This window comes from Paroedura picta, chromosome 4, assembly GCF_049243985.1.
Source record: "Paroedura picta isolate Pp20150507F chromosome 4, Ppicta_v3.0, whole genome shotgun sequence".
NCBI classification, from domain to species: domain Eukaryota; kingdom Metazoa; phylum Chordata; class Lepidosauria; order Squamata; family Gekkonidae; genus Paroedura; species Paroedura picta.
The window spans coordinates 139,461,532-139,486,921 of record NC_135372.1 but is presented as its reverse complement, the minus strand read 5'-3'; the positions used below and the strand labels follow the sequence as shown (position 1 = coordinate 139,486,921).

Here is a 25,390-nt window from a genome sequence, read left to right as displayed (position 1 = left end):
CGGGGTTCCTGATGGCCCATTTTCCTGGAACAAAGGGCCATCTCCGGGCCTTTGTCAAAAGGTGGAGGGGGACATTGAGGTTCTTTAGCGGCCATTGCCACCTCAACGATCGGGTGGGGCGCCCAGCTGCCGGCTTGCCTATGATCACCATGCCCTACCTCCGTGATCGCGGGCGCCTCTGATGGCGGGGTTCGGTCCCGTTCCCAAGCCACCAAGGACCGAACCACGACAGGGGATTGTTCAGATTTATATTGTATTGTTGTTATGGATTTTCTGTAGTTTTATTATATTTTATTGTAAACCGCTGCGGAAGCAGTGGTATATAAATTTAATTATAAATAAAAATAAATTATTTTTCCAAATTAATCTGCCAGCCTGGCAGACTGGGGTTCTTGGATTTCAGATGCCCAGTTTTTAAGGCCCCCCTGACAAAACGGAATACAGACTGGTGGGGGGTGGGAAAGGGCCTTTTTAGTGCTGGCACCAGGAGCCTAGAAGAGCTATCCCCAGAGACAGCACTGTCATTTCCATAGCAGGCAAGGATTATGTGAATTCCCTGCTTCCCTTGTTGGAATTCTTCTGCCTTCTGTTATTGAGCTCCTCCAGTGCAGTTCAAAACATTTTTATCTGCTGTTATGCAATTTTATTTTATTGCTCAGAGGGAACAGAACGTACTTGGCTACTGCAGTTTAATGTCATTATATCTCATTCCAGCGTTATTTTTACACTTCTACTTACATTTTTCTGCCAGGGATGCTTAATGTATTTTATTGTTTTCTTCCGTTTCCTGCTGCTAACATTTTAAAGAAAGGAAAGAACGGTTTGAGATTTTTAAAAAATATTTCTGTATTTTGTAAGCAAATGGCTTACAAATAGCCTAACTGACTTCCACGATTAAATCTCCAATTTAAACCTCGCCCCAAGAAAAGGATCTTCTGAGCCTTCTGAATTGCACCCGAGAGCCTATAGAGACAACACACAAAAAAAGAGAACAGCCATGCATGGCTGCAGTCTATCCCACATGCTCCCACATTTTAAACGTGCTAATAATACGCATGGAGAGGAACAGAATTGTGCGGCCGAAAATGGGAGGAGAGAATCGCGCATGGCACCGACATCAAAAATATCACAAAAGCAATAGGGACACAGTGAAAACCAGGGGTCCCAATGGAGCACTCATAAGTTTATGTTCCACTAGACCCCCTTAGTCTTCCCAGTTGCAATGTATGGCTGTGAAAGTTGGACCACAAGGAAGGCCGAGCGTCAAAGAATTGAGGCTTTTGAACTCTGGTGCTGGAGAAGACTCTTGCGAGTCCCTTGGACTGCAAGGCGAACAAACCGGTCAGTCCTAGAGGAGATCAGCCCTGCCTACTCCTTAGAAGGCCAGATCCTGAAGATGAAACTCAAATACTTTGGCCACCTCATGAGAAGGAAGGACTCTCTGGAGAAGAGCCTAATGCTGGGAGCGATCGAGGGCAAAAGAAGAGGGGGACGACAGAGAATGAGGTGGCTGGATGGAGTCACTGAAGCAGTCGGTGCAAACTTAAATGGACTCCGGGGAATGGTGGAGGACAGGAAGGCCTGGAGGATCATTGTCCATGGGGTCGCGATGGGTCGGACACTAACAACAACAAAGACCCCTTAGGGCTGGATCTAATTCACTGCCAGCATAAGGGGCTAGACTAGCCCCTTTCAACATTTTTTACCATTGAGAAACTTGCTGAAACATACATCAGGCTTCGAGAAACCCCAGAAGCGATGCAATTTTATTATTATTATTTACATTTATTTCCCGCCATGCTCGAGACCGGCTTGTGGCAGGTTACAATTATCCATACTAAAAACCGCCAATCAAATCCCATTAAAACAGTCCAAGGGCAACAAAAAATACCATGCAGAATATCGCTGGGAAGCATTGCTGGGTACATGTCGCTTCCCCCCAAGTCCATCATTGGCCATTTTGGGGGAGGGGGGGCAGGTTGACATGACCATATATGGCTATCTCACCTAATAAATGATTAAAAATTTTTAAATATATATCTCCAAAAATTAATCCACTCCCACCCATTCCAGAAACCTTTCCTGCATCATCAAGAAACCCAAGAGCAGGGGTAGTCAAACCGCAGCCCTCCGGATGCCCATGGACTACATTTCCCATGAGCCCCTGCCAGCGAACGCTGGCAGGGTCTCATTGGAATTGTAGTCCATGGACATCTGGAGGGTCGCAGTTTGATTACCCCTGCTCAAGAGTTTCACAAAATCCTGGTTGAGATAGCCTGGGATAGAAAAAAAGAGGGAAATCTCTTATCAGCCTGTGGGTTTTAAAAACAAGGCATGAGCAATGGCTGGGGGATTCACGCAGACAAAAAACCACACTGGATGGGGAACCGCGAGAGGGGGGGAGGGAACAAATGACATCCCCCCCCTCAAGCTCATCTGCCAGCCTAAAAGGCAATCTCTTGCCCCCAGCTGCCTAGACTGTCTTTCTAATTGTAGGTCAATGGCTCCCTCTGGTGGAAAGCACACACACTGCAAGCTTTGGCCCGCTAACCGTATTTAAGTCAAGGATGCATTAGAACTCAGTTTCGTTTCCAAAAAAAAGCTGCCTAGATTATTGTGGTTAGCCCTCACTTGGAATATGGTGTCCAGTTCTGGGCACTGCAGTTCAAGATTGACACGCTGGATTGTGTTCACAGAAGGGCGACTGGGATGGCCGAGGGCTTGGAAGGAATCCATGCCTTGGGAGGAGAAGTTGGGAGAGTTCAGTATGTGTCGTTTGGAGCAGGGGTAGTCACCCTGTGGTCCTCCAGATGTTCATGAACTACAATTCCCATGAGACCCTGCCAGCATTTGCTGGCAGGGGCTCATGGGAACTGTAGTCCATGAACTTCTGGAGGACCACAGGTTGACTACCCCTGGTTTGGAGGAGGGCAAGGGGTGATATGACCGCTGAGATTAACTATGCAAAAAGGAGACCTGTTGAAGAAGAGGCCGACCAATTTACTCCAGCTTCAGAGACAAGGAGCAATGTGGTCAAACGAGGGGAAAGGAGTTTCCATTGAAATATTAGAAAGCATTTGCTGACAGTGGGTGCTGTTGGTAGATAGAATAAGCTGCTTTGGACGGTGGAGGAGTCTCCATTAGTTTTCCAGACGAGATTGAATGAGCATCTGTCAAGGGGAGGGTGTGATTTATAAGCCCCGGAGAAAGGGGAGACTCGACTGGAGGGCCCTCAGTGGTCTCTCTCTTCCAGCTCAGCATGATTCTGATATGTCAGAAGTGACCGCTACTCTGTGCATTGCGGTGGTACCAAGCTTCCCCTTCAGGTATACCTGGCTTTACTTGCAAAACTCTGACTGCACCCCAAAAGCAGTGGGCTGGGTCCATAGGCATAAAGATCCCCAAACTTCCTCATTGTCCCATCCCCCCCAGGAAGGTGTTCTAGCCCCATGAAAGGTTGACTCCCTGAGATGAAAGCAACCACAGGGACTAAAAGTCATATGGGTGGGAGGGGCTGCACCAAGGAGGAAGGGGTCCACATTACACCTCCAGCTGCTATCTGTTCCGTGATCCCTGGAATCCACTTTAGCACTGGGAGAGGGAAGGAAGGATAATCCCTAACATAGAATTTGCCTTTTTCACAGCTACAGCGAAGAAGACCAAGAAGCACAGAGGCCGAAGAGAGGGTCGTCAGAGCAATGCAGCTACAGCCCTTTCCGACATATAAGGAAGGTATATAAGATGACCCTTTCTCTACTTACATGGTCAGCGAGAACCTTCTTTCCAGCCATTTTCAGAACAGTGTTGGGCCTTTTGACTTCGTTATGTTGTTTCCTATGCACAAATCCTCCACACAGCCTTGCAAGTTTCCATTTGCGGTCTGAGAAATTAAATTCATTGCTCCGGCAAAAATTAGGCTGACGTCTCTTCTGCGGCACCTGCATCGCATGTCCCGGCACGTACAGGAAACTGTGTACGTCTTGAGTTGTCAGTCGTTGGAATGAAAACTTTAGGCACCTAGGCAAAACCTGGATGCAGAGCCCTGTGGATCGGGGATTCAAAGTCAGAGCCAGTTGGACTATGGAGCCTGGTGGCAGGTCCGTGGGTGAAGCACAGGTGTTTCGGTGGCGTGGTGTGAGCACCGGCTAAAAGGAACATGCATCGGATAATTACGAATTGCAGGTCCTTTCAACAGGGGAACGACTTCAGAATCCTCTTAGAGGTGAGGTCTGCTTAGCCCTTCCCATGGGTTCTTTTAGATACAACTGAAAACAGTGATTTTTCCTCCCCCAAAGAGCGTTACTTTGAAAGATTACAACCAAATTAACATCTCCCTACTTGCCTATCTATGGCCACACTCATTCTATCTGCCCATTTATCCATCCCCAGAGCAGCCTGCCCGATTTGGAATAACCTCAATAGCTGCTATGGAGAAACGGTTGCTGTTTTTAAATTCTGTTTGTTACCGGCTTTTAAACTAATTTTAAACTTAAATTTTATTTGCTTTAAACATCTGCCACTTTGTACACCGTCATGAGCTGGCTTGCTGGGAAGGCGGATTAGAAATCTAAAAAATAAATGCATGCAATAAAGTTACATGAGCAAGGGAAGTGCCAAGATCCGATGGAAGGCACAGTCCAAGTGGGGGCTGCTAACCGCACACTGTGGCAGTGTTAACAGTAGGGAGATATGGCCCCGTCCATGCGCTGGCCCACTATCACATGCCTATGGCTACTCAGGAAGCCTTGAATTCTGCACTACATTAAACCCTGTGACATCTATTTCCATTCAAGTATTTGGACAGTTTATCCAAAATGCGGCCTTTACGCGTATTCTCTGTATTCACTCATGCGCTCTTTTCCCCTATCAGTGAGATTTCAGTCATGCATGCCACCTTCAGAATAACAATTTTATCTTATCCACGTGATGAGGTTTCAATAATTACACTGGGATTTCGTTCTTGGAGCACATAAAACTGAGAGATCTCTAAGGAAACATTTAGTAGCCAACAAAATTCTATCAGCCATCTGGTAAAATATCTCCAGAGGCTGAGATTTTCTACCTCACTAGGGAATAAGATTGATGCGGCCGTGTTCAGAGTTCTCCACCTGCAACCACATAACCCAAACCTTGCTCTCCTCTCAGTCTGAAAGTATTATCTGCCCTATTTGTGGGATTCTCCGAGCTCCTGTGCCCTTTTCCCTAGGAGTAATGCAACCCCATTATCACTCCTCAGCAGATCAGTCTTTTGGGCGCTCAGACTCCTTTGGATATCCACAAAGAGTTTCTTCCCCATCTCCTCTCATGGAAGGATGCTGCATTTCACAAGGACATCCTCCCTTTGGAATTACATCTGCCCTGAGAACTCTGACAGCGTTGGTCAGACTGCACCTGGAGTTGTGTGTGCTGTTGTTCAAAAAGGACATGGACAAAACGGAGGGTGCAAAGGAGAGTAATAGGGATGGTCTAGGGATAAAACCCTATGAGGAAAGGCAGAGGGACTTGGGAATGTCCAGCCAGGAGAAGAGGAGGTCAAGAGGGGACATGGTTGTTTGTTTGGAGTATTTGAAAGGTTGTTACTTAGAGGAGGGCAGGGAGCAGATCCTGTTGGCTGCAGAGGAGAGGACCCGCAGTAATGGGTTTCAACTATGGGCAGAATGGTATCAACTAGATATTGGGAGGGGGGGGGAATCAGTCTGAGCAGTGGAATGGGCTGCCTAAGGAGGTGGTGAGCTTCCCCTTAATGGCAGTTTTCAAGTGGCAGCTGGACAGATACTTCTCATGGATGATTTAGCTGATCCTGCACTGACCAGGGGGAGTTGGAGTAAATGGCCTGTTTGGCCCTTTCCAACTCTATGGTTCTATAATTCTATAACTCACCCAAGAGCTTCCTCTGAGCCCTTTCCATAAACTCTATGTGACACTCAAGTTCCAGTCTGTTTCTTTTAGCAAAAGAAATGTTAAAAACAAACAAACAAACAAGATGGCTGCTGCCCAGATAGTGTTTTGTGAGTGACACAAGTGACTTCTGAAGTAAAGCAGAACTAGTTCTCAGGTCATTCAACGATATTTTGTTCCATTTCTCTTTATTGGAATTTTTTTGTTTGTTTCTTTTTCAAGATGACACAGTAGGTTGAAATCGAGTACGACTGAACAGAACATGGAGTGTTGGCCCGCAGGTCCTGTGAACGTCACAAACAGAAAGTCGGAAAACCGAACGGATCTGGTCTCCCCCAACCTCCCTCCCTCCCATAAGAGAGTTTCCAGAGGCTGGTTATTCCAACCTGGAATGTAAAGGAGGAAGGGCACAAGAGCCCAGTTAGAAAGCCTCTTGAAGCCACAGACTTGCAATACTCAAAAAGGTTTCAGGGCGGAGTCCTCCGTGGGCACTGTCCATTTAGGTCTTAGCACAGAGAGACGCCACCTTCTTTGAATCCGGCTTAAATTAAAAGGAGGCTCACCTCACAGTTTTCAAGTTATTGCACAAATTACTACATCAATACATAAAAAGTTCTACCCATGGAATGTTACGTTTGAGCAGGAGGGAAGTGCGAGGTCCTTGGGGAGAGTCGTCAAATGGGAGATTTCAGCAAGTGTACAGCAACAGGGTCAAGTCGTGAACCCCAGCAATAGACGCATGCTGGTTTCTGTGTTCTCACAAAATGCCCGACTTCGCAAATGGCACTTGAACAAGATATACCTGGTTTCTTTAGGCTTCTAGGTTTTCCGCTACTACGATACAACTGGAGTTTTTTTTTTTCCCGTGAAGGGACTTCCACAGCCCAATGGGCTGGGTTTACACCTTTCCGGTTGGTCCGGAACTGACGTCCGATTACGGTTAACTATTTGCCTTGCTGGTGAATCGTAAAGTGTTATCTCCAAGGGCCGAAGATCGAGAGACTTTTGAGGGCTCTCCATAATGCAAGGCTGGAAGGAGGAAAATACATGGATACTTCCTTGGAAAGCCCTAAACACTTTCCAAGCCTTATCCACGGGGGGGGAAGAACGAGACAACAAAAGTGGCACTGCCAGGGGACGTTTATCCTTGGAGCACATGCAGCTCCAAGGGGCTCCAGGGGCCTCGCAGTGTTGCATGGTGTGTGTGTGTGTGTGTGTATCTTCACACTGATTGTTAGGGGGCCTCCATATTTACATGGCTTGTGGACTGCAAGGGTGAAAAAAAGATGTCATTTGCTTCTGAAGTGTCAGCTATCTCTGGGAGAGGTACCCTGCCGTTCCTTGTGCAGCACAAGGGATAGTGTCAGTTGTGCTGCTGGAGCCCCGCAAATCCTTAAATTGGGTCCGGTGTTACCGACCCCCGCAAACCCGTAAACTGAGATTGGGCACTGCAAGTGGGGCCTCCACCCAAGAAGGAAAGGTGGGGAACATGGTCATAAGGAGAGCGGGTGTGCCTGGTCTAGCGGGAGGAGGGGTCAAGAAGGGAAGATGTGAGGAATGGGCGGTGCGCTCAGAGTCTTTGTGCCACTGAGCGCTTTCATTCATGCCAAAGAACGTAGTTCGAATTCACTTCAAGGACGGCTTGCGAGTGAAGTTTGCCTATATAGTCAAAGCCTATTGGAAACTGGATTGAAAGGTTGCTTAAGGTGTGCAGAAGTACTCACAACGTCACCCAGGCCAGAGGGGCTGAGGTTTCATCAACGTTATAATGTAGGGCAGCTTCTCTCAACGTTTTTACCGTTGAGAAACCCCTGAAAGAACCCCGGAAGTGGTGCGATCGTGCAGAACACGGCGGGGAAGCATAGCTGCATACATAACCGCCATGGGCCCCTCCCCTCCTCGGCCAATCATTGGCCATTTTGAGAGGGGTGGGAGGGTAAACATGACTATACAGGACCATATCACTCGATAAATGTTTAATGAAGCTAAAAAATAACTCCCACCCATTTGTGAAACCCTTCCAGGGTCATCAAGGAACCTTGCTGTAGGGTTCTGACCCTACTGGAAAGCTCCATACGAAATACTAAAAAGCTGGTGCTGACCAGCTTTATAACCCGTGCATTAGGGCTCTCAACTCACAGGCCCACCCAAATCTCTCTCCGTCCATTGACGTAGCAGAAGATTACAAGTTTATCTTCTTTGCTGGTCAGGTACTGTAGCAGCCAATTCCCAGGGCGGAGGTAGCCCTTAAAGACACTGGTGACCCAAGGAATTTATTTATGCAATTCCAGAACACGATATTTCGCCTGAAAGTCTCCATCAGATACCTAACTTAGTACTTTGCACATCTGGCCATTAAAGATAACTTGCTTAAAATGTCATTTTTGTATGAAGGACATTTCTCGCTGCACAGTGGCCTTAAAGAGATTTGCTGACCACTTTCAGTGGAAAAAAACCCTTGTCCTTCCCCAAAAGGGAAGTGTCGCAGCTGGGAAAGACTCATCTCTAATGACAGATCAAGACAGACCGCCGTGGTATCTGCCTGTAGCAGCAGGAAACAGCAAGAGTCCAGAAGCACCTTAAAGACTCACAAGATCTGGGCATAGGAGACGCTTTCGTAACTCACAACATTTTGTTAGTCTTTAAGGCGCCACTGGCCTCTCTCTCCTACCTGTTAGCCATCGATGGCCTGAAAGGAAATCAGCTTGTTTTCCAATTCACTGAACACTTCCTTTCACAAAGTCAGTTCTTACCTGCTACAGGCAATCTGGCATCCAGCTGTTTCCAAGCCTGCTTTAGCCCAGCTATGAGCAGAGAAGAAACCTGTTTTCTCTTTATGCTGCCTCGGAGGAGAAGGGAGTGGCTCTCCTCATAACACCAGGGTGATGAAGCAGACACAACCTCCCTTGTCAAATGACTGCATACAGTTTTGACCCTTCCGTCCAAGCTAACAGATTTGCTTGTGATTGACAGATTAAGCTAAGAGACTGGGTGCTGGGAAGGCCTAGACCAGCTTTTTCAATCTTTTGACTGTGGAGGAGCCCCTGAAAAAGTCTCTCAGGCTTCCAGGAGTCCTGGAAGTGATGTCAGCTGGCCACGCCTACTTGTCACACTGCCACTCCCCCGGAAGTGACATCACCACCCAACAGATTGGCTCGAGGATGACGGGCAGGGGGAGAGGAGGTGCTTTAAGGAGGGAATAGGTGTGCAGGCATCACCCCCTCATGCTCTAGAGGGTGGGGGAACCAAAGGAAGCAGCTGAGTCCATTAAGGCAAAAGGGGAAAGGCCGCAGAACCCCTCCGGGGCTCCCATGGACACCCAGGGGTCCACAGATCCCTGGTTGGGAATCTCTGGCCTATACAAACTATAATAAGGGGGAAAGTTCTTATTGTCTTCAGCCAATGAGTGGGGCTGTTCAGATAATGAACAAAACCAAGGAACAACCCAATATGAAATGCAGGCAGCTTTATATTAAGTACAGAGAGAGCTCTCCAGGAGTCAGGCAGCCACTATCCTTAAGTTTGTGCTGCTGCCCCTGCTATTGGAAACCCTGACAGGAGATTTACTGCCACGTCAATAGCTGGGGACCACACATAAGCACACAGAAGAGAACTAGGCAAGAGGCAAGAGCTTCAGAGGGAGTGAAAGAGAGGTGGCGTATATACTTAGCTTAGTTCCTACAAGTTGAACACGCTGTCAACTTCCCAACACGGAAAGAGTGAAAATTGGAGGAGGGGGACACACGAGCACACAAATACACACCCACACCGGAGGAGTCAGCGTTCTGCAAATGGCACCACCAAGACTGCGAAAAGCAGAAAATCTCAGAGTAAGGCAGAGGGGACAGGCGTAGGAAAAGCCCCTTGATTGTTCTCAAAGAACCGGTACAGACCACCTCGCTGCCACCACCGTAGGGCACAGGAGGACACGCCATGCAGGATAGGGGCTGGCACAGCAGAAGGAAAAGTGGGAGAAAGACACTAGAAGGAAACTTTAAGATGGCCATTGGAAATGCTAAATCTGAGACAACCGAACAAGCCAACATATTGTGCCGTGGGGGGGAATACAGACCTACTGAACTCTACAGCTGTCCTCCTCTGGCAACAATCGACACTTCATAGGCAGCTTCTGATAAGGAGGGGCACTGCTGAAACCAATTATTTACAGCAGCAGCCTCAGCTGAACTCTGCTAGTTCACATCCCTGCAACAACTCACCACGCAGACGTCTGCCCGCCAACCTACATGTCCTTTTGAAAGAAGACGCTTCTGAAACCCAGGCTGGCAAGCCAGATTCTGCTGGTTATAAGAAAAAAAAGTTGCCCCATGATTCAAAGGCTTCCAAGCGAGCGCTCGTACGTGAACGGCCCATCTGTAAACGAGACAAGGTTTGTGGCACAGAAATGAGAAAACAAAAAAAATCTGATCGCAGACGTCAGGGGCACGTTTTGAGAAAGCGCCCAGTCCAAAGGAAATACCTGAAATTTGTCTGACATAACGCAATGCAGCCCGGCGTGATAAGAGCTGCAATCAGATCACTTGATAATTTTTAAAGGGGGGGGAAAGGGGGAGGGGAAGGCAGAGGAATCAGGGAAAGCATCCTGTATACTGACTTAATTAATTAATGCATTCTAAGGACCCCAATAAACAGAAAACTGGCACGCTGTCCCCTCAACAAGTTATTTGCTCCTGGGTTTGGGAAGTTCCAGTTTGACCTCGTTTGCATCTCCGCTGACCAATCCTTTCGCAAGGGTCCTCTGTTGAGATGTCAGGCAGCCCTTCTAAAATCTTCAGCAGCAAACGGAGCCTGTTATGTACCAAAATGAGATGAAGTATTTCCCGTCTCCAGGAGAAGGGCGTGTCTTTTGATGACACACCTCCTACAGACCTGCTTACGGTACAAATAAATCTGTTCTCTCTCCAAGCATCCTGAAGGAAACGTTCAACTTGGCTCCTTCCAAGACAAGAAGGTACGGTTGTTTCATTTCAACGATTCCAAACCTGGATAGATTACAGAACTGTCTCGACAATGACTGGATTCCCATCCCGGCTTTGTCCGACGCCGTCCCGGCGGATTGGCTTCCGGTTCGTTGACTTCACCGTCCCCGGAAGACAACCATTCATGTCATCCCCTCCAGAAGTTCTAAAGAGAAGTGGGGCGATCTTGCAAGAGGACACATGCAGGGTTGGTGCTATGAACGCATGCTCGCGTGAAAACCCGCTCCTGTCGGAGGCTTGCTTCGGGCAAGCCGGCATGTCCCACGTCCAATGGCGAGAGCACATCTAACGGCGGGCGGTCACTTCCATGGGAGAGACGAATCTTCGTACGATAATTACAAGAATCTGCGAACAAACGGGTCTTCTTTTGTCGTCATAAACAGGAGTGGAAAGAGAATGGAACAGTTAAAGCATGAAGCTTCACGGGCCCAAAATGACGAGGGCGTTAATCCTGCTTAGGTGGGGAACCTTTGCATCAGAGGCGGGACTCCTTTCCAAAGCCAACGCCGGACGGGGACACAGTTCTACCAGTGCTGATTGTCCCACCCTTCGTCCGCTGCCGAAGAAGATTCTTTCGTCGCCTTCTTGGGGGCCTTTTTGGCTTTGCCCTCCCCTCCTGCGTTCTCCCAACTCGTCTCCCAGTTTTCCCAGCTGTCACTGTTCTTGTTATTGGAGACTGTCCCAGATCCCCAGACGTCCCAGCTGTCGGAACTCTTCTTCTCGGTCGAATTGTCCACGTACGTCCAGCTGTCGCTGCTGGGGGACTTGTGGGTTTTGGGTGGGTCCGTGTTCCCAAAGGTCTCCCAAAAGCTTTGATCGACTGCGTTGTTCTGGTAGCCTTCGCCACTGCTGTTCTGGTAGCTGTCTGCCTCAGGTGGCCTTTTAGGAGGAAAGATAAAAAACAAACAAACACAAGAACTATCACTACGTTTTGCTCACTTCGGACAGGGGGAGTTCAGTTCAAGTTATTCTTAAAACTTTCCATCTTGATTTTCATCTGGGCCAGCTTGGTGTAGTGGGATTAGGAACGTGGACTGGTGAACCGGATTTGATTCCCTGCTCCCCCACATGCAGCCAGCTGGGAGACCTTGGGCTCGCCACAGCACTGATAAAGCTGTTCTGACCGAGCAGGAATATCAGGGCTCTCTCAGCCTCCCCTCCCTCACAGGCTGTGTGTTGTTGGGAGAGGAAAGGGAAGGTGACAGGAGGCTGGCTTTGAGATTCCATCGGGTAGAGAAAAGTGGCAAAGAAGAACCAACTTTTCTTCTTCAGTAATATCAGGGCTCTCTCAGCCTCATCTCCCTGTTGTGGGAAGCTGTTGTGGGAAATCTCTATTGTGGGGAAAGGAAAGGGAAGGTGATTGTAAGCCATTTTGAGACTACTTTGGGTAGAGAAAGGTGGCATGCATCCTCTTCTTTTTAAGTAATATCCCTCACAGGGTGTCTCTGTTGTGAGGGGAGGAAAGAGAAGGCGAATGCAAGCCACTTTGAGACTCCTGTGGGTAGTGGAAAATGGCAATGAAGAGCCATCTCTTCTTCTTCTTCTTCACCAGTTTTGAAGAGATCACATTGGGGTGGGAAGCTGGGCTGAGACAGACAGCAACTCTGTTACTGAGAAGAGTTCAACTGCTGGTCATAGCCTTTCTCAATATTTTTACTGTTGAGAAAACCCTAAAACCATCTCCAGGCTTCAAGAACCCCCAGAAGTGGTGCGATCATGCAGAATATGGCTGGGAAGCAGAACTGAGTACCTAATAAAGTACAACGATATAGGCTAGATATCAGGGGGAAAAAATTCACAGTCAGAGTAGATCAGCAGTGGAATAGGCTGCCTAAGGAGGTGGTGAGCTCCCCCTCACTGGCAGTCTTCAAGCAAAGGTTGGATACACACTTTTCTTGAATGCTTTAGGATGCTTAGGGCTGATCCTGCGATGAGCAGGGGGGTTGGACTAGATGGCCTGTATGGCCCCTTCCAACTCTATGATTCTATAAAAGGTTCTAGCTTCTGTTGATTTTCATAGAATCATAGAATCATAGAGTTGGAAGGGGCCATACAGGCCATCTAGTCCAACCCCCTGCTCAACGCAGGATTAGCCCTAAGCATCCTAAAGCATCCAAGAAAAGTGTGTATCCAACCTTTGCTTGAACACTGCCAGTGAGGGGGAACTCACCACCTCCTTAGGCAGCCTATTCCACTGCTGAACTACTCTGACTGTGAAAATATTTTTCCCTGATATCTAGCCTATATCGTTGTACTTGAAGTTTAAACCCATTACTGCGTGTCCTCTCCTCTGCAGCCAGCAGAAACAGCATCCTGCCCTCCTCCAAGTGACAACCTTTCAAATACTTAAAGAGGGCTATCATGTCCCCTCTCAACCTCCTTTTCTCCAGGCTGAACATTCCCAAGTCCCTCAACCTATCTTCATAGGGCTTGGTCCTTTGGCCCCAGATCATCCTCGTCGCTCTCCTCTGTACCCTTTCAATTTTATCGACGTCCTTCTTGAAGTTTTATTTATGTTTAGTTTTATAATGCCACTATCTATCCTCTTTTGAAAAGGAAAACTAGCCGCCTCTATTGTGGGGGTATTTTTCTGTTAAAAATACTATATTTTCAGTGACTGGAATCAGCAGTTCCACTGAGCTGGTCACCAAGAATGGTATGCAAAATGATGCACACATGCATCACACATGCCCACTGTGCAAAATCGCCCAAAACTCTACCTTTCAGAAGGCTCATCGGATTTTCCAGAAAAAAAAGTGGTCACATCTCGCCATCCTTTTGTACTTACTCCCTGGACCTGCAGAGTTATTGGAAGGAGAATCACAAGGAAACAGTGTGACAAACGACCGACATGGGGTGAAAAAAAGCTAAGCAGAACATGCACGCTTATGTGGCAGGCAGCTTTGAGGGAGGAAGCACCATTCAGTGCATAACTCAGAAGACACAAAAAAAATTTTAAAATAAGGGACAGCAATGCCATGAAAATTACTGATTCCGCACAATTTAAATGTTCTCTTCCACCCATTTAGGAAACGTCCTTAAAACATATCCGTCCCACCAATTTAAAAACAGAAACACCGGACAGAGAGGAAGATCTGAAATTTAGAGGCAGCAGAAGCACTCACCGGTTTGACCGAGCAACGGCAGCGAGAACAGGGGAGGAGACCAAGAAGGCACATATTAAAAAGGCAAAGTATTATTGACATTACCCTTCAGCCATTTCCATTTTCCTTTGTGAGATTTGTACAGCCAATAATCTGGCTCACTGACTGGGATGCCCCAGGATGCTTCAGAGTTGCCTTCAGTCCAGTGCTATTAAAATGGCTTCTGACGGGATGCAAGGCCCAATTTTCGGCATCCCTTTATAGGTTACAGACCGCCACCAATTTCAGACAAGCGCCTAATTCACACGTGACCCTAGCCTGCGATGGCTTCCTCGAAGTGGCACCAGTGCCACATGGCCACAGGAGGGCATGCGAGGCAGATGCAATGGAGTTTCTAGAGAAGCAGAAGCGGCTGGGGCCCATTGATGCCACGAGGCCGCGTGGGCAGTGGCTCCGTGTGACAAAGGAATATGGAAACTGGCTTGATATATGGCCTCCTAGCAGCTAGGCAGGCCACCGTACCTTGAAGGCCAAATGTGAGACTCCGTGAGTCACGTCCTCCAAGATTTTCCCGTCTTTAACCTGTGCAAAGGAAGAGGCTCATAGTCACGGAGGCAACAAGGTTAACGCTGACGGCTCACGGCAGGACAGCCTGCGAGGAAAGTTATGCCACAAAGTGACCCCGAACCCTAGGGCAGGGGTGGCTAAACCACGGCTCTCCAGATGCCCATGGACTATATTTCCCACAAGCCCCTGCTGGTGTGTCCAGCCGGAAGTGTAGGCCGGACAGCTGGAAACGGAGCCCGGACAGGCTCCTCCCACAGTGGCTTTACTGAAATATTACAGCCGCTAAGAGGTAAGGATGGTCAACTGCACTGCAGAGGTCTGAATGTGTCCAACCGAAGCAGAAGAGCTGCAGCAGCTTCCAGGCCAAAAAGTGAGACCCATATCAGTAGCTGCAGCATGAAGCATTCTCCCCCCCCCCTTAAAAAAGAGGGTTTTTCAGTCACATGAACAGCAGTTGGAAGATGACATTTAGCAGAGTCAGTTCAAAGAGTTGATGGAGGCATGGGGATCGGCTCCAGGGCCCTTGCCACGGCTGGCAGTGATGCAGGCCAAAGAGGCAATGCCACGCAGGGGGGCAAGGAGCTTGCTGAGCTCCCACAGCCCAACAGCACCCTCCTTGCAGTGGCACCTCAAGGGATCACGCGGGTGGGGGAGGCCACCCAAAGAACACTCCCTCGTCTCTCCAGTGCCCCCAGACAGCCCATCTTCAAGAACAGTGAGATGCAAAGGCAAGACCTTTCCAGCAGCTGCTCCTGCCTTGGCCAACAGGACTCCCCCGGGGAAGCAGGCCATTGTTCTACAGTGTGGGCACCCCTCTCTCTTGCACCAAGCTCGTGGGAACTGTCTGAAAATGCCTTTGGCCTTCGTCAATCTCCCTCTTGCTTTTAATTACATCCATTCAACTAGCCAGCTAATGGTCTGTACGGCACGTATAGCCTAGCAATGGGTTTGCACTTCGGGCAGAACAGGTGCTGGCCGGCCAAAGGGTCTCAGTCAGACAAGGGCCTGGATCCCATCAAAATTCCGCACGCAGATGCATCATCTTCCCACCCCTCGCAGCAGTCCAAAAGGCTGCCCCTCTGAAATGTTGATCCTGACGGGGCTGAGGGGCAACATGGGGGACGGGGAGACCGCCTCACCTCTTGCACATGTGGATCTTTTCCAGCACAAACAGACTATAATGGGGAACGGGGGAAAGGAGCTCTGTGTATTCTTGTCCAGGATTTCTCAACCCGTACTTCGAGAAACCCTGGGGGTTTCTTAACGGCTCTGGAAGGGTTTCCGAAACACGTGGGAATTAATTGATTTTTAATGCATTTTTAACATTTGCTCAACATCTATTAGATGATCTGACCACATATGGTTGTATCGACTTGCCTCCCCTCTCCCAGAATGGCCAACGGTGGGCCTGGAGGAGGTGGGAAAGGGAGAGGCCCTGGGTGGGCGTGTCCACAGCTCTGCTTCCCAACCATATTCTGCATGATTGTGACACTTCTGGGGCTTCTCAAAGCCTTAAGGATGTTTCGGGGGTTTCTCAAGGGTGAAAATGTTGGGAAAGGGTGAGCTAGTCAAATGTCTTGCTGCAGAATTCTGGCAGTACAACCACACACACACACACACGTGAAGCTCCCTTATACTGAATCATATTCTTGGCCCGACAAAGTCAGGACTGCCTACTCAGACTGGCAGAAGTACTACAAAGTCTCAAGCTGAGGTCCCCCACATCCCTTTCTGCCTGGACCTATAACTGGAGGTGCTGGGGATTGAACCGGGGACCTTGTGCAAACAAAGCAGAGGCGCATCCAAGCCACAGGCCCTTGGATTCACCACTGTGCTGCCGTACAAAGCCAGACCACAGCTCAAGCGCATCCCAGCTGGAAGTATATTTTGTACATCGTATCGGGAAGGAACTGTAAGGACACCACGTGGACCTAGAATTCACACCGGGGACCCTTGGGAGGAGACGTGTATTCAAAAATCGATAATCATTGACATGTTTCCAAATTTACCTTTTCCTGTGCAGGTTTGAGAACATTTTCATTTAAAGTCTGACCTAACTCTGAAGCCTAGTTAAAAAGCAAAACAAAACAAAAGTCAGTTATACTTCTTTTTTTTTTTCTTTAGTAGGATACATCTAACATGTACTGCCACAGACAGTAGCTGGAGGACTTTTCGGGGGGGGGGGCGGGGAAAGGGGGAAGACGAGGCACAGCAGGACAGAAAAAGCCCCGGAAAAGCTTCGCCTCGGACAAAGCAACTGAGTGAGCTCCAAGCACAAGAAGATGCAAGGTGACAGAAAGGGGGAAAAAAGAAAGAAAAAAAACAACATCGAGATACAAGGAACACGGGGGGGGGGGGGGGGGCTGCTTCAGACACATTCAACGGGGTCCTTCCTGCAACCCCCTGAGTCTGGGAACGAGCAGGAAGGAAGTATCTTTGCTAAACTGCAGCAGCATCGTGACCATGGCCATGTACTATTGGCCATGGCCATCCGTTCTATTGGAACGGATGGGCCATTCTTGAGCAATGAGACTTAAGGAAGGAATCCTCCGCTGACGCTAAGCACAAAGCTCATCACAAGGCCCAAATTGTAAGGCCAGCAGGGAGTGGCGCAGGAAACCGACGTGCTGAAGTGACCTAGGGAAGGTGGTGGCGCATGCTCCCGGCCAACGTGTTTGAGTTTTCGGTGGAGGGGAGGAGTTCTGCTCTGATTTCACAGCACGGCCTTCTAGAGCAGGGGCAGTCAACCTGCGGTCCCCCATATGTCCATGGACTACAATTCCCATGAGCCCCTGCCAGCAAACGTATGCTGGCAGGGGCTCATGGGAATTGTAGTCCATGGACATCTGGAGGACCACAGGTTGACTACCCCTGTCCTAGAGCATAACAAGGAACAGCTGGGGTCAGGAGAACGCCTGTTTCTAGGGTCCCTCTCGTGGCAAAGAACACCTGGACAGCTTACGGTGCATTCAGTTTGCCGAGATGCGCAAGCATGCTCTTGGGGAAGGTGGAAATGATGCCTAGAGCCAAGGACTGTGGCATTGCAAAAACAAAAAAGGGGGGAAGGGGGGGAAAGAAAGTATCACGCTATGAATGTGACAGTATGAGCTTGATCGCTAGAAATGGTCTTGTGATTTAGACTCCTGCCTCCCACATGTGCCTTTAGGAACGCTCTCCCCCCCCTACCCCCCTCCGATTCTCTAGGCCAGTATGAATTGCCTCAACTAGGCTCATGATCTCAGGAGGCACATTCTGTGCAGAGTTTAAAAAAATATCTATATGTGTGTTAAACAGGGACCATTTATGTATCTGAAAGGCAGAGAAAGGTCCCTGTTGGCAGCAGAGGCGAGGACCCGCAGAAATGGCTTTAAACTACATGTAGAGTGATAATGGCTTGATATCAGGAAGAATATTTTCATGGTTAGAGTAGTTCGATGGTGGAATGGGCTGCCTAAGGAGGATGCTTTACTCTGGATCCTTTAATTTGACCCTGCATTGATCGGGAGGGAGAGGGGACTAGATGGCCTGGACGGCCCCTTCCCACTCTAGGATTCTATTATTCTTATCCTGGATGCTTGAGGCTGATCCTGCACTGAGCAGGGGGTGGGACTAGATGGCCTGCATGGCCCCTTCCCACTCTAGGTTTCTAGGAGTCTAGTTCAGCAGTGGAAGGGGCTGCCTAAGGAAGTGGGGAGCTCCCCCTCACTGGCCATCTTCAAGTATCGGCTGGACAGATCCTTCTCCTGGATGCCTGAGGCTGATCCTGCATTGAGTAAGGGGTTGGACTAGATGGCCTCTATTGACACTTCCCACTCTAGGATTCTATGCTTCTATTTAGAGTAGGGATTCTATCTAGAGTAGGGATTCCCAACTAGTGATCCCTGGCATTTCCCCTATTTTCAAGCAAATCCTCTGTTATTACCCTCAGGCCTTGCATGCGTTCTGGGTCTGGATGGGTTAAGCAACACGAGACAGTTTGGAAGAAGAGAAGACATACTGAGTAATCGGCTCTTTATCTAGTTGCGGTGAGTCTGGGGGTAAAAAAAAGTTTAAAAGACGTGAGACACTTTAGAGCAGGTTTTCTCAACCGGGGTTTTGTGAAACCCTGGGGTTTCTTGATCACCCTGGAAGGATTTATTGAATGGGTGCGAGTTAAAAATGTATTGGGTGATGTAACCATATATGGCCATGTTGACACACCCCCCCCCAAATGGCTCATGAGGGGCCAGGAGGGGGTGGGAAGGGGAGGGATCCTAGGTGGGCATGGACACAGCTATGCTTTCCAACAATATTCCGCACCATCTCGCCACTTCTGGGGTTCCTCAAAGCCTGAAGAATGTTTCAGGGGTATCTCAATGGTAAAATATTTGAGAAAAGCTGTTTTAAAGCTTCCAAACTCTCAGAGAAAGAGACTTCTGTCAAGAGGACGTATCCAAGTCCTGCCTTGACTCATCAGCTGCAATCTACCCATCGCGACCAAACACTGTTCCTAGGGGTTGGGTGATTCTAATAACAGCACAAGGAGCAAATTCAGTGTCTGCAGGAAATGTCTTCTACGCAAGTGACCAATACAGCAAAATGCCATCTTTATTAGGGCAAGGCTCTGCATAACTTTTTGAATACATCAGCTCAAATGGAATAACCCAGCGTCAGGGTTGGTCTCCGTCAGAATAGCAAGACCAAGCAGATTTTCAGGGCATAAACTTTTGAGAATAAATGCTCCCTCTGGTGGACACAAACAAAGGGAGCTTGGTCACCAGAAAGCCACCAGGCCGCAGCCAATTTATGGTGATCAGGGATGGACAGAGCTGGTGAGGCACAGTGACCCTGGGTGTCCTTGGCCATGTCTCTCATCTGAGAGATCAGGCCAGCCTGAGCTGTCCAGGCCAGGAACTTCCATCCCAGGACTGGAATGTCTTGGAAGCTTACACCCTCAAAATCCGGTTGGTCTCAAAGGAGCCAGAGGACTTGAATCTAGCGGTTCTACTGCAGGCTACCCCCTGAAACCGAACACAGAAAGTTATGCGGCTTCCTGATTAAGGAGCTTTCAATCCTGATGGATACCGACCCCTGTGCAAAAAGCCAAGGTGCTCGAAGCTGGCCACTCTGTGATTTGTTACAGCAGACTCCTCCCAGTGACAAAGCCTTCTGGGAAGCATTTCTTACTGGCCCCCATTTTAAACACTTCCCTAACTTAGTTCTCAGTATCCCTTGTTTTTGTTGACTGCACAACCCCATAGCTGATGGAGTGGTTGGTGATAGAGGAGGAGGGAGGGGAGGAGAAAATATTTTTTATACCCCGCTTTTCACTGCCTGAAAGTGTTTCAAAGTGGTTTACAATTGCCTTCCCTTCCTCTTCCCACAACAGACACCCTGTGAGGTAGGGGAGGCTGAGAGAGCTCTGAAAGAGATTGCTTCGTGAGAACAACACTATCAGGATCCAAGGTCACCCAGCTGACCACATGGGGCGGAGTGGGGAATCAAACCTGGCTCACCAGATTAGAAGCTGCCGCTCTTAACGTCTATACCATGCTGGCTTATAACATTTATACAAATCTGTGGGGGACTGGAAAATAAATTGACAGTGCAGCCTATTTTGAGTAAGCCGAAGGAGACACTACAGAAAAATGGAGACGACAACGTTCAACAAAAATGACTTGATTCAAAAGGGGAGGGGTGAGAATAAGGAAATTACAGCTGGCGTAAGAAATGGACCATTTCAGCACAGTTATAAAAGCTTCCATGCACGAGAGTAGAGGGGGGGGGAGGGCTTTACCGGCTCCGCCTGCTGTTTGTGGCCCCAAAACTTTACACCGGGTAGCACAAGAGGAGAGAGCAAACGAGGTAGAAGAAGCAGCTTTTAGCAAAAGATCCCAAGGCACGTTTTAAAGGCACACCTGTATGCACACCTGTCATCCCAAAAACCAGTGCCTCGCTGAGAAGTGAATATGCTGGGCCCCTTTTTTAACGCGCTGGACTTAGTTGCCAAATAAAAATGTTAAAATAATACATAAATCACAATCCTGGCCAAAAATGAAGCTGGACAGTAAGTGTGAAGTAAGGGGGGTGGGAGTAATTTCCAAGGCTCACTGTGGAAATCTACTACAATGAAGAAGGTTGGTTCTTATATGCTGCTTTTCCCTACCCGAAGGAGGCTCAAAGCGGCTTACAGTCGCCTTCCCTTGCCTCTCCCCACAACAGACACCCTGTGGGGTGGGGGTGAGGCTGAGAGAGCCCTGATATCACTGCTCGGTCAGAACAGCTTTATCAGTGCTGTGGTGAGCCCAAGGTCGCCCAGCTGGTTGCATGTGGGGGAGCGCAGAATCGAACCTGGCATGCCAGATTAGAAGTGGTACCGGATTAGTAGTGGTACCATAATGGAATGGTAGCCTGGTTTGAGAAGGGAGGGGAAAAACAGCAATACTGCTAAGGTGGGAGCAGGGTGTCTCAACCTTTCTGAGTCTGCAGGCACATTTGGTATCCAGACGTAGGATGGCGGCAGAGGCCACAAAATGGCTGCCATGGGAGGCGGAGCCAGAGACAAAACAGTCGCTGCAGCTTCATGTCATTAACGCAGCGTAGCTCCTTGTGCTGTGGGGGCAGCTGCTGTCAAAATGGTGTTTTAAAAAACCTACATAGCCCATCAAATCTGTAAGAGTCAAATCAGAAACTTTGCTCATACTGCACAGGGAGGGACCCCCATGCCAAGGTCTGGCTGACAGGCTGACGACAATTAAGTGCTTAGAAAGCAAATATCCTTGCCTTTTTAGTTATTTCTTAAATTTGTATTCTGCCTTGTCACGAGGGACGATATGACTTTCAGGGAAGATTTACGTAAGCGACCCTCTCGATCCGTGCCAATGACAAACTCTATGCATCCAAGCTCGGGGCTGAATATCTGCGTTGAGACTAGGGCAAAATTCCTACCACAAAACACATGCTTCGGCTTGTCTCCAAGGCACACAAGGTGTTGGCCACAATCACATTGCGGCCAGCATTAATTATTCCCACTGGTCACTAGCAACACCACGACCTCCAGGTTAAACTTTAAGAGAACCGCAAACCCGAAATACATGCATCCAGCCCCTTCATAAAAACTAATTGTTTGGATTCAAAAGCAGGATGGGAGTAAGATGATGTTTGGGGAGTCTCCCACTGTAAAGAGAAGTTCACGCTAGCCTAGGGCCCCTACACTTCCGGGGCACCCACACTGGCTGAGTTTAGGTGGCCATGTTGGTCAATGGAGTAGGAAAAGAGCCAGAATTCAGGAAAACTAAGACTAACAACGTTCATGGTAGGGGATGAGCTTTCCTGAATCACTGCTCACTTCCCTCAGATGTCAGGGAAGCCTGCAACATATTTTGTTGGTCTTTACGATGCTACTGAACTCTTTGCTAATGTTCACTGCTAGTTGAATTTAGTCAGCAGGTGATCCTTGCATCGCGCTAAGCAATCCACAAAGTTACTTAGCTATGTCATTAGCGACTATGTATACCACTGTGTTTCATTTACTGAAACTAGGATCCTACTATGTCATTTTGCCAACATTTGATCTGCCGCTTTAGGACTAATGTTTTGCTTCAGTTCTATATTCAAGATTGCCGACTGATCCCACAACCTGAATCCTACCACTTTGTCCTACCTTGTTGATTGTACTGATTCACTCTGCCTAGAGTCCAAGTGAGAAAGGTGAATTATAAATGATAGAAATAATAAAAATATTAAAAAGGAGGGGCTCACATAAAAGATGCCCTTGGTAGAACCACATGGATGTGACACTTCATATTGTGTAGCCAACTCCCCCTCCCACACAACCCAATATTACTGCCATGTAAGCAACTCCCAGCTGGGAGCTCAGTGGGAGGCACGGTCCTGGTGGAAAGCTCCCCACTGCTCAGCTGCTTGGTTTTAATGACTGGGAGCCATTTCACCCCCTTGCTTTCTGCTCACTGCCGCTTTTTACGGAGAGCTGAAAGCAATGGTTTAGGTAGCTCCAAGTCTGCATTGAAACTTGTGAACGTTTGTTCCTGTTCTTCATGAACTACAAACTGCCCAAAATTCGTGACAAATGACAGTTCATCAGCCAGTTCCTGCTCATCCCTATTTCTGACACCTTCTCAGCCCAAATAAGAAAATGAAGACATGCTATAACTTGAACTGTAAAACCTAGCAAGACTTTTAAAAAGCTGCAACAGTGAGCTGCGGCTAGATAGGAAGGCAACTGAATTACGATTTCAGAGTGAATTTTCTAAGCACGACATCATATCCTGTAGCACGGAAGCCAGTCACTAACTGGATAGCCAGAGGGCATGCCCTCGGGACAATCCTATGCAGAGTTACTCCAGTCTAAGCCTTCTGAAATCGGTGGGCTTCAAGCGGAGATCACGCTCCGTAGGCCTGTTGTGTCTGTCACCCACTATGTTTAAGCACATCAGCAGAGGCCCACTGGATCAAACAGAGGCCAAGCAAGTCCAGCGTTCTGTTCGCATGGTGGCCAATCAGCGGCTTCCAGGAAGCCAACAAGATGACCACAACGGCATCCGCCGACACAGGCTCCATAAATGCTGCTTTAAGAAGGTGTTTTGCCAGTGGAGCTGGAGGCAGGAGATAGCCAAGCATATTTCATAATAGACCCGACCTGCTTCCAAGTTGGTATGAGTACATAACTGGAACCTACAACGCCATTTCTCAAAAAGAAAGGATAAATACAGCCAATGGAGATAAACGGAAGACGTAGGCTGAACATGAAACACATGAGCATGCCATAGTCACCTTTTGACTTGCTTGAGATCCAAATTTGGTAGCCTGTCAACAGGAAAAAAATAAACAAATTTGGCCTTTTCAACCTTGAATTTTCTCCATGCTGATTTAGAAGCACATGCTTGGAAGCCTCCAACACGGGAACTCCCAACCAAGGGTCTGCAGACCCCTGGAGGTCCACGGGAGCTTAGAAGGGGGTCCGGGCCTTTCCCCTCCTGCCTTAGCGGACTTAGCCACAAAGCTAGGGAACAGCCCATTTCCATTACTTCCCTCACCCAAACATGACTGGTCTCTCAAGGTTTCTGTGCCCAGGAAGGAGGTGGAGTCACACACCTACTCCCGCCTTAAACTGCCTCCTGTCTCCCGCCCCAGTCCATCTCAAGCCTGCCTGTTAACATGGATGGTGATGTCACTTCCAGTTGTGTCATGGAGGCGTAGCCAGCTGACATCACTTTTGGTGCTCTTAAGAAGCCTGAAAAATTATTTCAGGGGCTCCTCCGTGGTCGAAAGGTTGATAAAGACTGGTCTAACACCTGCACGTTGCAGTATGTTAGACATGACTCCTGCTTCTCCAGTATAATTCAACGACTATAAATCCCTCTAACATCAGTAACTGGCTTTGTGCATCACCACTTTTACCGATTAAAATGTCAGGCAAAGAATCATGGCTAAGCACTGAAACTTAGCTCTGATCTGAAGATATTCAGATCTTCAGAGTTGGTTCTCATATGCCGCTTTTCCCTACCCGAAGAAGGCTCAAAGCGGCTTACAGTCGCCTTCCCGTTCCTCTCCCCACAACAGACACCCTGTGGGGTGGGTGAGGCTGAGAGAGCGCTGATATCACTGCCCGGTCAGAACAGTTTTATCAGTGCCGTGGCGAGCCCAAGGTCACCCAGCTGGCTGCATGTGGGGGAGCGCAGAATCGAACCCGGCATGCCAGATTAGAAGTCCGCACTCCTAACCACTACACCAAACTGGCAGTGGCTTTCAAAAAGGGCCCCCTGGAATCCTTGAGATCTCCAAAAGCTGTCTCAGTGAGAAGGATCAATAATGGTGAATGCTTCTCTAGAAGACAACAGGCTTACCAGAACTCATTGTAGGGTATATTCTAGGCTGCTTAGATAGAACACGCAGACGGACTATAATGCCCACCAGGACCCTATGAGCCAAGGCTGGACCTGAGAATGATCTGACCATCCATGTTGACAGCCCATTTAATATTTAAAAGCTTCCCTAGAGCAGTGGTTCTCAACCTTTCTAATGCCACGATCCTTTAATCCAGTTCTTCATGTTGTGGTGACCCCCAACCAGGAAAGTATGCAAGTGTTCTTTCACAGAAATTAAACCAAAACTGACCAATGGCATAAAGATCCATTGTTTGTCATTGTATATAAATTGTTTTTTCCCCCGGGGCTGCTCAGTTCAGTTCTGCCTCTTGTCCCACCATGCTGATCTCGCTCTTTTCCGCTGCTCCAGACAGACAAATGCTCTATCTCGATCCACCCCTGCCAAAAGCTGCTTGCCCTGCCGCGACCCCTGTGAAAGTGTTGTTCGACCCCCAAAGGGGTCCCGACACCCAGGTTGAGAACCACTGCCCCAGAGTAAGAAAACCTGAAAGTCAAACATTTGCAGACAACGGCCATATTCGGATATGGATATGGATCCGCATTGACTTACACCCTCTTTAGCTGCCGAAGCGATCTTGCTTGCTCCAGAGGTAAAGCTGCTCCATCCCTGGAAGAAAAGGGAATGATTAACCATGCAGTAATACATAAAAGCAAACGTCTGCTTCATAAGTCAAGCAAAAAGCGCATAAATAAAGCAAAGGCTAGGGGGAAACCCAGTTCATTCCAAACTTTGATAGTCTGAGCCAGGGGTAGTCAAACTGCGGCCCTCCAGATGTCCATGGACTGCAATTCCCAGGAGCCCCCTGCCAGCGTTCGCTGGCAGGGGGCTCCTGGGAATTGTAGTCCATGGACATCTGGAGGGCCGCAGTTTGACTACCCCTGGTCTGAGCAATCCCTTTGCGTCATTCTCCGTTTTTGGAAAAGTCTTGTTTGCTCA

The 25,390-nt window shown here is 48.5% G+C and overlaps 1 protein-coding gene across 8 annotated transcripts in view; it reads right to left on the bottom strand.

The window, feature by feature from the left end:
* Nucleotides 1-6,059: 6,059 nt before the first annotated feature.
* The window catches only part of ARFGAP1 (ARF GTPase activating protein 1), a 40,966-nt gene continuing 21,635 nt past the window's right edge, over nt 6,060-25,390 (bottom strand). For 2 of the 8 annotated variants that reach the window (XM_077335825.1, XM_077335826.1), the window contains exons 8-13: nt 25,004-25,060; nt 23,339-23,371; nt 16,576-16,632; nt 14,522-14,581; nt 13,616-13,692; nt 6,060-11,774 (exon numbers count right to left, since the gene is read on the bottom strand). In XM_077335825.1, the coding sequence (XP_077191940.1) occupies nt 11,420-11,774; nt 13,616-13,692; nt 14,522-14,581; nt 16,576-16,632; nt 23,339-23,371; nt 25,004-25,060 (639 nt within the window). In that variant the 3' untranslated portion in view covers nt 6,060-11,419. Of the gene's footprint in view, nt 11,775-13,615; nt 13,693-14,521; nt 14,582-16,575; nt 16,633-20,342; nt 20,373-23,338; nt 23,372-25,003; nt 25,061-25,390 lie in introns of all 8 variants that reach the window. The other 6 variants (XM_077335828.1, XM_077335829.1, XM_077335833.1 and 3 more) reach the window with 5 other exon arrangements.